This window comes from Pristiophorus japonicus, chromosome 1 (genome assembly GCF_044704955.1).
Source record: "Pristiophorus japonicus isolate sPriJap1 chromosome 1, sPriJap1.hap1, whole genome shotgun sequence".
Classification (NCBI taxonomy): Eukaryota; Metazoa; Chordata; class Chondrichthyes; family Pristiophoridae; genus Pristiophorus; species Pristiophorus japonicus.
The window spans coordinates 106,309,653-106,325,917 of record NC_091977.1 but is presented as its reverse complement, the minus strand read 5'-3'; the positions used below and the strand labels follow the sequence as shown (position 1 = coordinate 106,325,917).

General features: G+C 46.9%; 1 protein-coding gene across 11 annotated transcripts in view; it reads right to left on the bottom strand.

Annotated features, from left to right (window-relative positions):
* agtpbp1 (ATP/GTP binding carboxypeptidase 1) overlaps positions 1-16,265 on the bottom strand; it is a 492,848-nt gene that overhangs the window by 171,968 nt on the left and 304,615 nt on the right. For all 11 annotated transcript variants that reach the window (XM_070882177.1, XM_070882142.1, XM_070882161.1 and 8 more), the window contains one exon: positions 8,030-8,178. In XM_070882177.1, the coding sequence (XP_070738278.1) occupies positions 8,030-8,178 (149 nt within the window). The remainder of the gene's footprint in view (positions 1-8,029; positions 8,179-16,265) is intronic.

Genomic DNA, 16,265 nt, shown 5'->3' with positions numbered 1-16,265 from the left:
CTTTAAGCTACAGTGACTTAAGTCCATAGTGCAAGATATTGGCAGCGATTGCCATAATTCAGTCTTTCAAACTGACCGAACCATTGACAGCTCCGACACAGGCTTCTCTGTGTGCCCTGCTCCCTCCATCACAAAGCCGGCAATCTGTCTCATCAGCCAAATTATTGAAACTGATGAAAACTTTGGCTCTTCCGTTGTAAGTTCGCAGTTACATTCCTCACTAAAAGTGCAACTGGGGTTTTGGCAGCGTTATTACTGCTAAACAAATGTTAAGGGCCTGGAAAACTAATTTCAATTTTATTTCAATTTTAATTCAATAAAAATAAAAATTTTAAGAAACTTTACAAAAAGTGTTTTAAATTTTTGTAAAGTTTGGCCATATTTCAGTTTTGCCTTTTCCCTATGTGAGAGCCCCAATCTTTGTTTTAAAAAGTTAAAATTTTAAAGGCTTACTCACTTCCTTGCTCGCTATGAAAATTCTGCCTTTTGATTGGCTGCTTAGACAGCCTGTTGACATCACAGCAGTTCGAACAAGGGGATCCTTATTTGAATTGGGTCCCTGCCACAAACTCTGTTCCCCAGCCACTGACTTCTAACTTGCACCAAGTCCCGCTCACCCATCACCCCTGTGCTCGCTGACCTACATTGGCTTCTAGTTAAGCAACGCCTTGATTTCAAAATTCTCATCTTTCTTTTCAAAACACAACATAAGAACATAAGAATTAGGAACAGGAGTAGGCCATCCAGCCCCTCGAGCCTGCTCCGCCATTCAATAAGATCATGGCTGATCTGGCCGTGGACTCAGCTCCAGTTACCCGCCCTCTCCCCGTAACTCTTAATTCCCTTATTGGTTAAAAATCTATCTATCTGTGACTTGAATACATTCAATGAGCTAGCCTCAACTGCTTCCTTGGGCAGAGAATTCCACATATTCACAACCCTCTGGGAGAAGAAATTCCTTCTCAACTCGGTTTTAAATTGGCTCCCCCATATTTTGAGGCTGTGCCCCCTAGTTCTAGTCTCCCCGACCAGTAGAAACAACCTCTCTGCCTCTATCTTGTCTATCCCTTTCATGATTTTAAATGTTTCTATAAGATCACCCCTCATCCTTCTGAACTCCAACGAGTAAAGACCCAGTCTACTCAATCTATCATCATAAGGTAACCCCCTCATCTCCGGAATCAGCCGAGTGAATCATCTCTGTACACCCTCCAAAGCCAGTATATCCTTCCTTAAGTAAGGTGACCAAAACTGCACGCAGTACTCCAGGTGCGGTCTTACCAGCAGGATCTCCCTGCTTTTGTACTCCATCCCTCTCGCAATGAAGGCCAACATTCCGTGCGCCTTCCTGATTACCTGCTGCACCTGCAAACTAACTTTTTGGGATTCATGCACAAGGACCCCCAGGTCCCTCTGCACCGCAGCATGTTGTAATTTCTCTCCATTCAAATAATATTCCCTTTTACTGTTTTTTTTCCCAAGGTGGATGACCTCACACTTTCCGACATTGTATTCCATCTGCCAAACCTTAACCCATTCGCTTAACCTATCCAAATCTCTTTGCCGCCTCTCCGTGTCCTCTACACAACCCGCTTTCCCACTAATCTTAGTGTCATCTGCAAATTTTGTTACACAACACTCTGTCCCCTCTTCCAGGTCATCTATGTATATTGTAAACAGTTGTGGTCCCAGCACCGATCCCTGTGGCACACCATTAACCACCGATTTCCAACCCAAAAAGGACCCATTTATCTCGACTCTCTGCTTTCTGTTCGCCAGCCAATTCTCTATCCATGCTAATACATTTCCTCTGACTCCGCGTACCTCTATCTTCTGCAGTAACCTTTTGTGTGGCACCTTATCGAATGCCTTTTGGAAATCTAAATACACCACATCCATCGGTACACCTCTATCCACCATGCTCGTTATATCCTCAAAGAATTCTAGTAAATTAGTTAAACATGATTTCCGCTTCATGAATCCATGCTGCGTCTGCTTGATTGCACTATTCCGATCTAGATGTCCCGCTATTTCTTCCTTAATGATAGCTTCAAGCATTTTCCCCACTACAGATGTTAAACTAACCGGCCTATAGTTACCTGCCTTTTGTCTGCCCCCTTTTTTAAACAGAGGCGTTACATTAGCTGCTTTCCAATCCGCTGGTACCTCCCCAGAGTCTAGAGAATTTTGGTAGATTATAACGAATGCATCTGCTATAACTTCCGCCATCTCTTTTAATACCCTGGGATGCATTTCATCAGGACCAGGGGACTTGTCTACCTTGAGTCCCATTAGCCTGTCCAGCACTATCCCCCTAGTGATAGTGATTGTCTCAAGGTCCTCCCTTCCCACATTCCTGTGACCAGCAATTTTTGGCATGGTTTTTGTGTCTTCCACTGTGAAGACCGAAGCAAAATAATTGTTTAAGGTCTCAGCCATTTCCACATTTCCCATTATTAAATCCCCCTTCTCATCTGCTAAGGGACCAACATTTACTTTAGTCAATCTTTTCCGTTTTATATATCGGTAAAAGCTTTTACTATCTGATTTTATGTTTTGCGCAAGTTTACCTTCATAATTTATCTTTCCTTTCTTTATTGCTTTTTTAGTCATTCTTTGCTATTGTTTAAAATTTTCCCAATCCTCTAGTTTCCCACTAACCTTGGCCACCTTATACGCATTGATCTTTGATTTGATAATCTCCTTTATTTCCTTGGTTATCCACGGCTGGTTATCCCTTCTCTTACCGCCGTTCTTTTTCACTGGAATATATTTTTGTTGCGCACTATGAAAGGGCTCCTTAAAAGTCCTCCACTGTTCCTCAATTGTGTCACCATTTAGTCTGTGTTTCCAGTCTACTTTAGCCAACTCTGCCCTCATCCCATTGTAGTCCCCTTTGTTTAAGCAAAGTGCGCTCGTTTCTGACACAACTTCCTCACCCTCAATCTGTATTACAAATTCAACCATACTGTGATCACTCATTCCGAGAGGATCTTTTACTAGGAGATTGTTTATTTTTCCTGTCTCATTACACAGGACCAGATTTAAGATAGCTTGCTCCCTTGTAGGTTCTGTAACATACTGTTCTAAGAAACAATCCCGTATGCATTCTATGAATTCCTCCTCCAGGCTACCCCGTGCGATTTGAGTTAACCAATCGATATGTAGGTTAAAATCCCCCATGACTACTGCCGTTCCTTTTTCACATGCCTCCATTATTCCCTTGATTATTGCCTGCCCCACCGTGAAGTTATTATTTGGGGGCCTATAAACTACGCCCACCAGTGACTTTTTCTCCTTACTATCTCTGATCTCCACCCACAATGATTCAACATTTTGTTCATTAGAGCCAATATTGTCTCTTACAACTGCCCTGATATCATCCTTTATTAACAGAGCTACCCCACCTCCTTTCCCTTCTTGTCTATCTTTCCAAATCGTCAGATACCCCTGTATGTTTAATTCGCAGTCTTGGCCACCCTGCAACCATGTTTCTGTAATGGCCACCAAATCATACCCATTTGTAATGATTTGTGCAGTCAACTCATTTACTTTATTTCGAATGCTGCGTGCATTTAGGTAGAGTGTTTTAATCCTAGTTTTTAAAACCATGATTTTTAGTTTTGACCCCTCCTGCAGCCCCTTTATATTCAGTGGCCCTTTTTGTTTTTTGCCTTGGGTTTCTCTGCCCTCCACTTTTACTCATCTCCTCTCTGTCTTTTGCTTTTGTCTCCTTTTTGTTTCCCTCTGTCTCCCTTCATTGGTTCTCATCCCCCTGCCATATTAGTTTAACTCCTCCCCAACAGCACGAGCAAACACTCCCCCTAGGACATTGGTTCCAGTCCTGCCCAGGTGCAGACCCTCCGGTTTGTACTGGTCCCACCTCCCCCAGAACCTGTTCCAATGCCCCAGGAATTTGAATCCCTCCCTGCTGCACCACTGCTCAAGCCACATATTCATCTGTGCTATCCTGCGATTCCTACTCTGACTAGCACGTGGCACTGGTAGCAATCCTGAGATTACTACTTTTGAGGTCCTACTTTTTAAATTTAGTTCCTAGCTCCTTAAATTCTCTAATTTAAAAAAAAGCTAGCCTCAACTGCTTCCCTGGGCAGAGAATTCCACAGATTCACAACCCTCTGGGAGAAGAAATTCCTTCTCCAGGCCTCGCCCCTCCCTAGCTCTGCAATCTCCTCCAGCCCCACAACCAGCCACCCGAGATGTCTGCGCTCCTCTAATTCTGCCCTCTTGACCATCCACGATTATAATCGCTCAACCATTGGTGGCCGTGCCTTCTGTTACCTCGGCCCCAAGCTCTGGAACTCCCTGCCTAAACCCCTCCGCCTCTCTTTCCTCCTTCAAGACGCTCCTTTAAAATATACCTCTTTGACCAAGCTTTTGGTCATCTGCACTAATTTCTACTCATGCGGCCTGGTGTTAATAATACTCCTGTGAAGTGCCTGGGGACGTTTCACTACATTAAAGACGCAATATAAATACAAGTTGTTGTTGTTGAATTGAAAGTTGGAAAACCTGAAGTTCTGGATACAGGGATTGCGAAATCCTTTTGCGAAGCGTACTTCAGGATCAGCAGCAAACTCCTTTGCTTCGCTGCTGACTGCAAATTCAGGGCCATTATGCCATGGTTATGCACTGCATTCCAGATGTTAGTCATACTGAACAGCTGTCTCTGATGTTGTGTAGAGTTACCTATTGAAAAGGTGCCTTTTCACGTTTGTACATGTGTGGATTTGATACCAGATTAAGTAAGTCGTATTTATCATTGTCTAGTAAAATGTAGGGGCCCCAAACTGAATGAGGGTCGGACAAGACAAATGCTGTCCCCAATAAATGTTGTTCAAGAACAACCTTTTGAAATTGGCTGAACCATGAAGTTGCCATAGCTCTGGCAGAATATCCTTTTTCCCTCTCCAGACATTCCCTCACTATTCACTTCCAGAAGTGGACAGCACTCCCAGACCATTCCAAACTTCCTGTGTAGTATGTATTTTTTTTAGCCTGCAGTTTCCTTAATCTAACAAGCTATTTCAAATTTCCATGCATTCTGGAACTTTTGTATATTCACAGTATATTTAATGTTTTGCAATAAATATTGTTCACAGCAGGAGGCAGAGCGGTCTTATGGATTAGCACATTATTCTTTAACTCTGGGATCTAGATTGCAGTCCAGCCCAGACTTGGGGAACATACTGGACTTTTATCTTAGTGATGCTGCCAACATGACACGGTGCTGAAATATGAATACTGCTACCTGCAGCAAGCTACTGATATAAATGGGGTATTACAAAAGTAAACAAGTGGTATTATGTTCAGATAGTTATCGACTTGAGTGCACTAATGCGAGAACCAGGAGGTTTCACTTTTTAAATAAACAAATATACACAAAGATATACACATAGAATTTACTGAAGTAAAAGATAATGGTCCAGATATTTTTCCTCCCTGTAGCGCCTGGGGAACATAACGTTCCCAGGCTATACAGAGAGGAAAATGGGATAGAAACCCGTAACACCATTTCTGCCCGCTTTATGTTGCCTGGGATGTCTCAGGCTTCTCTGGGTAGGTGGACTATGGCGTACGCCTGCAACAGATGCAGGGCGGATTGGACAGTGCTTGACCTACCGCCTCAGTTTTCTCTTGAATTGAAGGAAAGGCACCCATTTTCAGGCACGCCAAAGAAGGTGGCATTAGGCCTTGCGCCCGAGTCTCCCTCAGATCAGAGGGTTTCAGGGGACCAAGCAGCAAGGCAGTAGAGTCTTGAGAAAACAAGTCCAACCTTATTTTGCAGTCACCCACGGACGTTCGGCTCTCAAGGCCTCCTGACTGCTCTTCTTCAACAGAGGCAGTACACTCTGGGTGCACTATACCTATCCAGCACACATTAAAGGGGGGCGGGGGAGGGGGGGGGCGGGTGCGGCGGGGAAGAGAATATTTTGGCTGAAATGTTCCCACACTATAATGACTGATTATGTACTTTCACTTTCATTTGATTCTTGGCCAAAAGCACCGTCCTCCTTCCCGGTACACACAACTGAATTCACATTTCAGCACTCTGCTCTTAGTTTGGATTTTTCAACAGTTTATTTGGTGATATCTATAGGTTCTAGAAAAGCAGCTATTACTAAGGGGTCAAGTTTCGGGCTGCGCCCCCGGGAGCCACACCTGATTCCCACGCTCAAAACCGCGCCGAAAACTTACCTCGGTATTCTCCAGTCCCTCAGGTCGATCCAGTTCCTCGGCGCGACGCAGCACAAGCTGTAGGGGGTGGAGCCAGGTCCCTGCGCTGAAAACAGTGCCGGGACCTCTGCACATGCGCGCTATAGTGTGTGCGCATATGCAGTAGCTCCAGGCGCCCGAAACTGTCTGGGAGGGGCCCGAAGCATGCCGCCCCTAGCCCTGGCCGAATGAGCTCACTGGGGCGGTGAAGATCGCACTGCATCTCCCTCCTCCAGCTTCTGCTGTGGCTCCGGCTCCCCTCCCCGTTCAGCTCCCGCTCCCTCTGGCTCTCTCACGCCCCCCCACCACCCCCCCCCCCCAGCTCCCGCTCCACTGTCTGCCGCTCACCCCACCCCCAGTTCCCGCTCCGCTCACCCTCCCCCCCCCCCCCAGCTCCCGCTCCGCTGCCATCTGCTCGCCCACCCGCTCCGCTGCCATCTGCTCGCCCACCCCCCCCCCCAGCTCCCGTTCTGCTGCCATCCGCGCCCCCCCCCCCTCCCCCAGCTCCCGCTCTGCTGCCATCTGCGCCCCCCCCCCCTCCCCCAGCTCCCGCTCCGCTCCAGCTCCCCGGCCCCCCACCCCCTTCAAGTCCGGTCCATGCCCTCTTCCTTCGGCGGGGCCCGCCCGCCCGGCATCTTGCTGGGTGCGGGCCCCGCCCGAGATCTTCGGCCCGGCTTCTTCATGTTGGAGAGAGACATTGACAGAGACAGAGACACACACACTGGGGGCGGCCCCGTCCCAGTACGCTGTTAGAAGGCTCCCGGTGCTGCAGTCGGTGAATAGAAACTTAATTTTTTATTTATTTGATTTTTTAATTTTTTATTTTTATTGATTGATTTATTGGTTGATTTATTGATTTATTTATCATTTATTATTGATGATGGCTCTTTATTTGTAAAAGTGATGTGTTTCATGTTTGTAAACTTCCCTTCTCCCCTCCCCCTTCCTTACGCCTGATTTGTAACCTACGCCTGATTTTCTAAGTGTAGGCAAGGTTTCTCTGAGCGTACAAAAATCTACACTTACTCCATTCTAAGTTAGTTTGGAGTAAGTTTTCACTGCCTAAACTTGCAAAACAGGCGTAAGTGGGCGGACACGCCCCCTTTTGAAAAAAAAAAAATCTGTTGCAAAATGAAACCGTTCTAACTGACTAGAACTGGAGCAAACTAAATGCCGAGAATTGCAATTTCTAAGACACTCTATTCTAAACCAGTTGCTCCAAAAAAATAGGAGCAACTCAGGCCGAAACTTGACCCCCAAGTTCCTCATTCTTTTTGAACCTTACAAAATGAAATTATTTACAAATTTAGGGATCTCATTCAATCACCTAAATGCAAACATTTAAGTTATTATTTTGGATGCCAATACATATTTCACCAGTTGCTTTTGTTTCCAGTAATTCACACAACCTCCATTAATACCTGCTGCAAATCGTCAAACTTTAAATACTTCCTGTCTGGCAAATGGGAGACCTTAGTCTGCGTAACAATTAGTAGTATTGCTCATCAATCGCATATCAAAAATGAGTGAGCTTAATAAAATATGAATTGGAAAAATAAGTCTGAAATATGGGTGACGTTGTGGTAATTAAGGGATTGCTTGTTCACCTTTCACCAGTGTTTGTCATAATTTGAATCTTCTGATATTTGCTATCATATCCACATAGGCTTTGACTGGATGTTGGAGAAAGAGGATATTGTTCAAATGTTTGTTCTGTTGCTTAATTGAGGATACAAAAGTAATGATAAAATAAAAAGCCATCTATAGTCAAAAAATAAATGCAATATCTTACCATAGTTAAACTGACTATTGGACTTTTCACAGTTGATGATGTTGAATCGATAAGGAACTGCATTCCGCATTCCACTCACTTCGAAGTAAAACCATTGGTGATGATGATTGCTGTTTATATCAGAGTTAAGGATGAGATCATACTCAAACCTAGAAATAAACAAAGGCAATAGAATAAATTTGTCTAGCAGGATTTAGGCAAAAACACACCAAGGGAGTGAAGTTGGCCTGCGGCAATAACGCAAAGTGAATCAGCAGCCTTTGTACATTGCGCCCTATTTTATTTTCCAATTACTTCAATAGAAAAGAAAATCAGGTGCAGTGTAAAACATGCTGCTGATTCGCTATGAGCTCATTTCGCACAACTGGCCAAGACCAATTTCACTTCGCAAAGTATAGAATTATAATTATTCTCCAATAGTATTGAACGTGAAGAATCAGAAATGACAATAATTTGGGTAAGACGTCACATTAAGTGACATTACTATTGCACATAGAACTGATGCTGGCCAGACAATTTCTTGCCTTACCAACAAGTGGTGCCACGGAGTTTTAGAAAATTATTTTAGCCCACAATTCCCCATATAAGTTCCCATTCTCCGGCATAATGCTCGAGGGAAGTTGATGTTTGTAATTCAAACACCAGATTGTAAAGAAAAATTCAGTATCGAAAGGTTTTATTTGCACTTCTCTCTCTTCCCCACCTGGTGATTAGCTCAGGAATGGCATTGGCAAAAATTTGGGAGCAAGCCCTTTTCTCATCCTGGTGAGTGAAGAGTTTGATTTGTGTGTCCTATGCATCTTATCTATTAACCACAACAGATTGTATCCCTTCTAAATTTCTTCCCTAAGCATTTCAATTTATATTGGGGTTCAGTGCCAAAGGTACCAACCAATTCAAATGCTCCCACAAAAATTGTCCTTTCATGCATGAGGCGAAACAGTAAATGTCCGTAAGTCAGATTTCACTATAGGGGCTTCATTGGGGCCCGATCTTATTCCGACCCCATGTCCTTGTACAGATGCTTTTCCAGTAGTAGTGACTGAGTGTCAATCAAAATTGGGAAGAAAATTGTTACCTGTTGAAATAGATGTCCACAACAGGGCAACGCTTGGTAGCAGTAAGTAGTGATTACAAAAGAGATTGGTGAGATGAAGTGGAAGTGGGAAGGAAGCCAGTGTAGTTGTGAAGACCATGATGAGGGGAATGGTGTGTAACAAAGTTTGAAATACTCGAGGAACAGCAGCTCATCTTTCGCTTAGGCACTTTACAGCCTTCTGGACTCAACATAGAGTTCAACAATTTCAGAGCAGAACCTCTACCCATTTTTGGCTCCCTTCCCCCGCCTCCCGCCTCTCCCCCCCCCCCCCCCCCCCCCCCGATCTTATGTTTTTTTTTCTCTTTGTCTTCAATGGCAGCTGGTCATTATTCCGCCATTCATACCCTATCTAGATTAACCTTTTCCTAACTCCAGCCATTACCATTTCAATTTGGCCCACCATCCCTTTTGTCTCGCTAATCTCTCCTGCCTTCCACCCTATCACAGACCTTTCCTTTTGTTCTTTCTTCCCCTCCCCCTTTCAGTGCTCCTTAAGAATGCGTTTTTTTCAAACAGTCGCCAGTTCTGACGAAGGGTCATTGACCTGAAACATTAAATCTGTTTTTCTCTCCACAGATGCTGCCTGACCCACTGAGATTTCCAGCATTTTCTGTTTTTATTTCAGATTCCAGCATCGATAGTAGTTTGCTTTTGTGTTAAAATACTGTACATGTTTATAGACACTGGGATGGGGAGGCTTGGAGGATGGGTTTACAGGAGGGGGAAAAATGGCCAAGCAGGGCCTTGCGGGGCAGGGAGGGGAAGGGAGAGCAACAAGATATTGGAGTTGTTATGTATGAATAAAGAGTCTGACTGGATACTGTGAGCTCAAAGTAAAGTGTGAACTTAGTCTTTTATTGCAGGTCTCCAGAGTGTCTCTCCAGCCTGTGAGGCCTCCTTAAGTACCTGTGCTCCCAAGGGATTGAGAGATACTTTGGGACTCCAGGGGAGGAGCCCTCTGGTGGCTATACAAGATATCTACAGGTTTACATGTATAACAACACCCCCCACCAAAGTCAATAGTGTAACTATTTACAAGATGAGTTGATCTAGGGCCTTTCTTACCCTGGTTGATCTTCTCAGTGCAAATTCTGGTTTTGGTGAATCATTTGTTGGGCCCTCGCTGGGCTGCTATGCAGCTGGCCTTGCTGGACAGCCTGCTGCTGCGGGTGATGGGTTCTGCTTCGTGGCCAACCGCGGTGTTGGTTGCCACTGCTGTGTGTGTTGGGGGGTCAAAGAAGGTAGGGTCCAAAGTGGGTTGCTCAGGATAGTCCGTGAATCTAAGTTTGATTTGGTCCATGTGTTTATGGTGAATGAGTCCATTTCAAAGTTTGACCTGAAACACCCTGCTCCCCTTTTTGGCCACAATAGTGTGGGGAAGGCACATGGGACATTGTCCATAGTTCAACACAAATACATGATCATTGATTTCAATTTTGCGTGACACATTTGCGTTATCATATGTACTTTGTTGAAGCCGCCTGCTCTCCACCTGTTCATGTAGATCAGGGTGAACTAATGAGAGCCTTATCTTAAGTGCCCTTTTCATGAGCAGTTCAGCAGGTGGAATCCCAGTGAGTGAGTGGGGTCTCATGCGGTAGCTAAGCAGGACTCGGGATAGGCGAGTCTGCAGTGAGCCTTCAGTTACCCTCTTCAAGCCCTGCTTGGTAGTTTGCACTGCTCTCTCTGCCTGACCATTGGATGCTGGTTTGAACGGGGCAGATGTGACATGTTTGATCCCGTTACGGGTCATGAACTCTTTGAACTCGGCATTGGTGAAGCATGGCCCGTTGTCGCTCAGAAGGACATCAGGCAGGCCGTGCATGGCAAACATGGCCCGCAGGCTTTCAATGGTGGCAGCGGATGTGTTTGCCGACATTATCTCACATTCAATCCATTTGGAGTACGCATCTATCACCACAAGGAACATTTTACCCAAAAATGTGCCTGCATAGTCGACATGGACCCTGGACCATGGTTTGGAGGGCCAAGACCATAAACTTAGTGGCGTCTCCCTGGTTGCATTGCTTAACTGCGAGCATGTGTTACATCTGTGCACGCAGGACTCCAAGTCCACATCAATACCGGGCCACCACACGTGGGATCTGGCTATCGCTTTCATCATTACGATGCCTGGGTGAGTACTGTGGAGGTCACTGATGAAAGTGTCCCTGTCCTTCTTGGGGACCACAACCCGATTACCCCACAGAAGGTAGTCTGCCTGTATAGACATTTCTTCTTTGCGCCACTGGTACGGCTTTATCTCTTCCTGCATTTCCACTGGGACACTGGACCAGCTCCCGTGAAGCACACAATTTTTTTATTAGGTGTCCTGGCTCGTCCAGGTTCTAATCTGTCGGGCTGTGACTGGTGATTGCTCATTCTTGAATGCTTCCATTACCATGACTAAATCTGCGGGCTGTATGATTTCCACTCCCGTGGTGGGCAATGGCAGCCTACTGAGAGCATCGGCACAGTTTTCTGTGCCTGGCCTGTGGCGGATGGCGTAGTTGTATGCGGACAACGTGAGCGCCCATCTCTGGATGTGGGCCGATGCATTCGTATTTCTCCCCTTACTTTCAGAAAACAGGGATATTAGTGGCTTATGGTCAGTTTCCAATTCAAATTTGAGCCCAAACAGATATTGAAGCATTTTCTTTACCCAATAAACACATGCTAACGCTTCTTTTTCAATCATGATGTAGGCTCTCTCAGCCTTAGACAGACTTCTGGATGCATGAGCAACCAGTTACAATTTCCCAGAATCATTAGCTTGTTGTAATACACACCCGACCCCGTACGACGACGCATCACATGCTGGTACCAAACGCTTACATGGATCATACAACACAAGCTAGAAACGACCGCAGCTCGGTCACGTTCTGTGGACTCGGTGCATTCTCGATTGCTTCCGTCTTCGAATCGGTGGGCCTGATGCCGTCCGCCGCGATTCTTCTCCCCAGGAACTCCACTTTAGGTGCCAGGAAAACGCACTTTGAGCGTTTTAACCTGAGCCCCACGCGGTTGAGTCGACTAAGAACCTCCTCCAGATTCTGCAGATGCTCGACTGTGTCCCGGCCTGTAACCAAGATGTCGTCCTGGAAGACCACCGTGTGCGGGACCGACTTCAGTAAGCTTTCCATGTTCCTCTGGAATATCGCCACGGCTGATCGAATTCGAAACGGACATCTGTTATAAATGAAGAGACCTTTGTGCGTTTGATGCAGGTGAAGCCCTTCGATGATTCCTCCAGCTCCAGCGTCATGTAGGCCAAGGTCAAGTCCAGCTTCGTGAACATCTTTCCCACCGCCAGCGTAGCAAAAAGTCGTCAGCCTTTGGTAGTGGGTATTGATCCTGCAAGGAGAAACGATTGATAGTTACTTTGTAATCACCACAGATTCTGACGGTGCCGTCTCCCTTGAGGACTGGAACAATCGGACTGGCCCAGTCGTTGAATTCAATCGGTAACATGATGCCCTCTCGTTGCAGCCAGTCTAGTTCGATCTCTACCCTTTCTCTCATCATGTACGGTATTGCTCTCGCCTTGTGAGGGATGGGTCGCACCCCCGGAATTAGGTGGATCTGCACTTTTGCTCTTTGGAACTTTCCGACGCCTGGTTCGAACAGCGAAGGGAACTTGTTTAAGACCTGGGCACACAAAGTGTCGTCAGCGGACGAGAGCGCTCGGACGTCGTCCCAGTTCCAGCATATCTTTCCCAGCCAGCTCCTGCCGAGCAGCATGGGACCATCGCCCGGTACCACCCAGAATGGTAGCTTGTGCACCGCTCCATCGTAGGAGACCTTTATGGTAGCACTGCCGATTACGGGAATCAGTTCCTTTGTGCAAGTTCTCAGTTTTGTACGTGGGAGTTAAGACTGGCCTTGAGGCCTTTGCTGCATTACAACCTTTCAAAAGTCTTTTTGCTCATAATAGACTGGCTCGCGCCTGTGTCCAGCTCCTTTGACATCGGGAGTCCATTTAATTCAACCTTCAGCATTATCGGGGGACACTTTGTGGTAAATGTGTGCACCCCATGTACCTCTGCCTCCTCGGTCTGAGGCTCTGGTTCGTCGTGATCCGCCATGGATCTGTCCTCTGCAACATGGTGGTTTGCAGGATTAACAGGGTTTGCAGCTCGCCTGCACACTCGTTGGAGGTGTTCCATTGTTCCACAGCCCTTGCAAATGTACCCTTTGAAGCGGCATGAATGGAAATGATGATCACCCTCGCAGAGCCAACAAGGTGTTAATGGCCTTGCATTCATCGCCCTTGATGGTGAACTCAGACATCTGCAGACATGCAGCTGCAGGCATGCGGGATCTGCCCTGTACGTTGTGATTTGAAAACAACATCACTTTGTTCACAGTACTTGTAGCAGCACTTGTGTGCTGAGAGATTAGTATTGTCACTGGTGGCAAGGAACGCCTGGGCTATCGCTGTGGCCTTACTCAAGGTTGGGGTCTCTACAGTCAAATGTTTGCGAAGTATCACTTCATAGCCAATGCCAAGTACGAAAAAGTCTCTGAGCAGGTGCTCCAAACGTCCTTCAAATTCGCAATGTCCTGCAAGGCGTCTTAGCTCGGCGACATAACTCACCACTTCCTGGCTTTCAGACCTTTTGTAGGTGTAGAACTGGTACCTCGCCATCAGAATGCTTTCCTTCTGGTTCAGATGCTCCTGGACCAGTGTGCACAAATCATTGTATGATTTCTCTGTGGGTTTCACTGGAGCAAGCAGATTTTTCATGAGGCCATACGTTGGTTCCCTGCAGATGGTGAGAAGAATCGCCCTTCATTTGGCAGCGCTCGCTTCTCCTTCCAGCTCGTTGGCCACGAAGTATTGGTCGAGTCGCTCCACGAAGGTTTCCCAATCATCTCCCTCCGAGAATTTCTCCAGGATGCCCACTGTTCTCTGCATCGTTGGGTTTGTCATCTGTATCTATTCACCAGTTCATATGTATGACTAAAGGGTCTGAACAGATAGAGTGAGCTCAAAGTAAATTGTGACCGTAGTCTTTTATTGCAGGTCTCCAGAGTGCCTCTCCAGCCTGTGAGGCCTCCTCAAGTACCTGTGCTCCCAAGGGATTGTGGGATCCTTTAGGACTCCAGGGAATGAGCCCTCTGGTGACTATACAAGGTATATATAGATTTACATATATAACAGGAGTGGTGTGTAGGCAGTTGATGTGATGGGACGTTGGTGCCGGGATGTGGGAGAAATGCAGTGAGGTTGTGGGAGAAATGCAGTGAGGTTAAGGGATCTGAGAGCAGTGTGCGGGTGGCTTTGGCTTGTGGGAATTGAAGGAGGGGATTATGGGGTGCAGCAAGACTGGGCTTTACATCAAAGATGTGCGGCACCCAAGCATTGACTTATACTTCAAGATTGACAACATGATCACAACACCTTAAAATGTTAACACATAGGGCTCAAGTCCGTTTCTCGCGCCACAAAGTGTGCCTAAAAAAACTTCCAGATTCTCCGGCTCCCTGCTGGTCCTCGGCGCGGCGCAGCATGAGCTGCAGGGGGCGGAGCCAGGTCCCTGCGCTGAAAACAGTGCCGGGACCTCTGCACATGTGCGGTACAGTGGGCGCGCATGTGCAGTAGCTCCAGGCGCCCAAAACTGTGTGGGAGGGGCCCAAAGCACGCAGCCCCTAGCCCTGACCCAATGGCTTCACTGGGGCTGCGTGGATAAGGCTCCTCCCACGCCCAGCTCCTGCTTCCTCCCGACCCGACTTGACACCCGCTCCCACCGGACCGCGCCCCCCTCGACCCGACCTCTGCTTCCCCCGCTCCTGACCTTCCTCCCCCGGCCCCCCCCCCCCCGATCGACCTCCGCTCCCGACCGATCTCCGCCCCCGATCCGCGCTCCCGACCCCCCCCGGACCCCGGACCCGACGCCACCTACCTGTCAATCTGGTAAGTCTAAGCTCGAAGTCTTGGGCCCGGCTGGGCCCGGCCCATTCAGCCTCCCTCTCCTTTCTTTCTCTCTCTCTCTCCCTTCTCTTTCTCTCTCTCTTCCCCCCTTCCCCTCCCTCCTTTCCCACCCCCCCTCCCCTCCCTCCCTTCTCACCCCCCCTCCTGTCCCTCCCTCCTCACCCCCCCTCCCCTCCCTCCCTTCTCACCCCCCTCCCCTCCCTCTCCCCCCCTCCCCCACTACACCCCCTCTCCTCCACTACACTCCCTCTCCTTCACTACACCACCCCTCCTCCCCCTCCCCTCCACCCCCCCACACCCCTCCCCATCCTCCCCCTCCCCTCCACCCCTCGCTGTCAGAAACACAGACACTGACAGACAGAGAGTGAGAGACACTGACAGAGACACACTGGGGGGCTGGGGGCATCCCAGCACGCTGTTGGAGGGCTCCCGGTGCTGCAGTCGGTAAGTAGAAAATGTTTTATTTATTGATTTAAAAAAAAATTATTTCTTATTAATTTTTCTTTGATTTTATTGGTTGATTTATTGATGTTTTTATCATTTATTATTGATGATGGCTCTTTATTTGTAAAACTAAAGTGTTCAATGTTTGTAAACTTCCCTTTAAACCTCCCCGCCCCATTCCCTACGCTTGATTTGTAACCTACGCCTGATTTTCTAAAGTGTAGGCAAGGTTTTTTCGAGCGTACAAAAATCTTCACTTACTCCATTCTAAGTTAGTTTGGAGTAAGTTTTCACTGCAGAAACTTTGAAAACAAGCATAAGTGGCCGGACACGCCCCCTTTTGAAAAAAAAATTCTGTTCCAAAGTGAAACTGTTCTAACTGACTAGAACTGGAGCAAACTAAATGCCGAGAATTTGAATTTCTAAGATACTCCGTTCTACACCAGTTGCTCCAAAATATCAGGAGCAACTGAGGCCGAAACTTGGGCCCATAGAGTGTAAATGAAGAATCGTGACACAGGAAGGTTAATGCTTATAGGAAATGTGTACCATACACGACTCTAAATAAATTGTGACCAGGAACCTGGGATAAGGGCAGTTGAGCCAGGAGAAGGAACTCGGGGGCGAGTCATAACTTAGCTGAAGAAAAAAAGTTAAGTGTTCCTGTCCGTAAACAGGAACATCTTCCTGAACAGAAACGTGAAAATATGTGGTCTGATGGCTTATGACAGAATGAAAACACTGAAAGCCAAAACTGA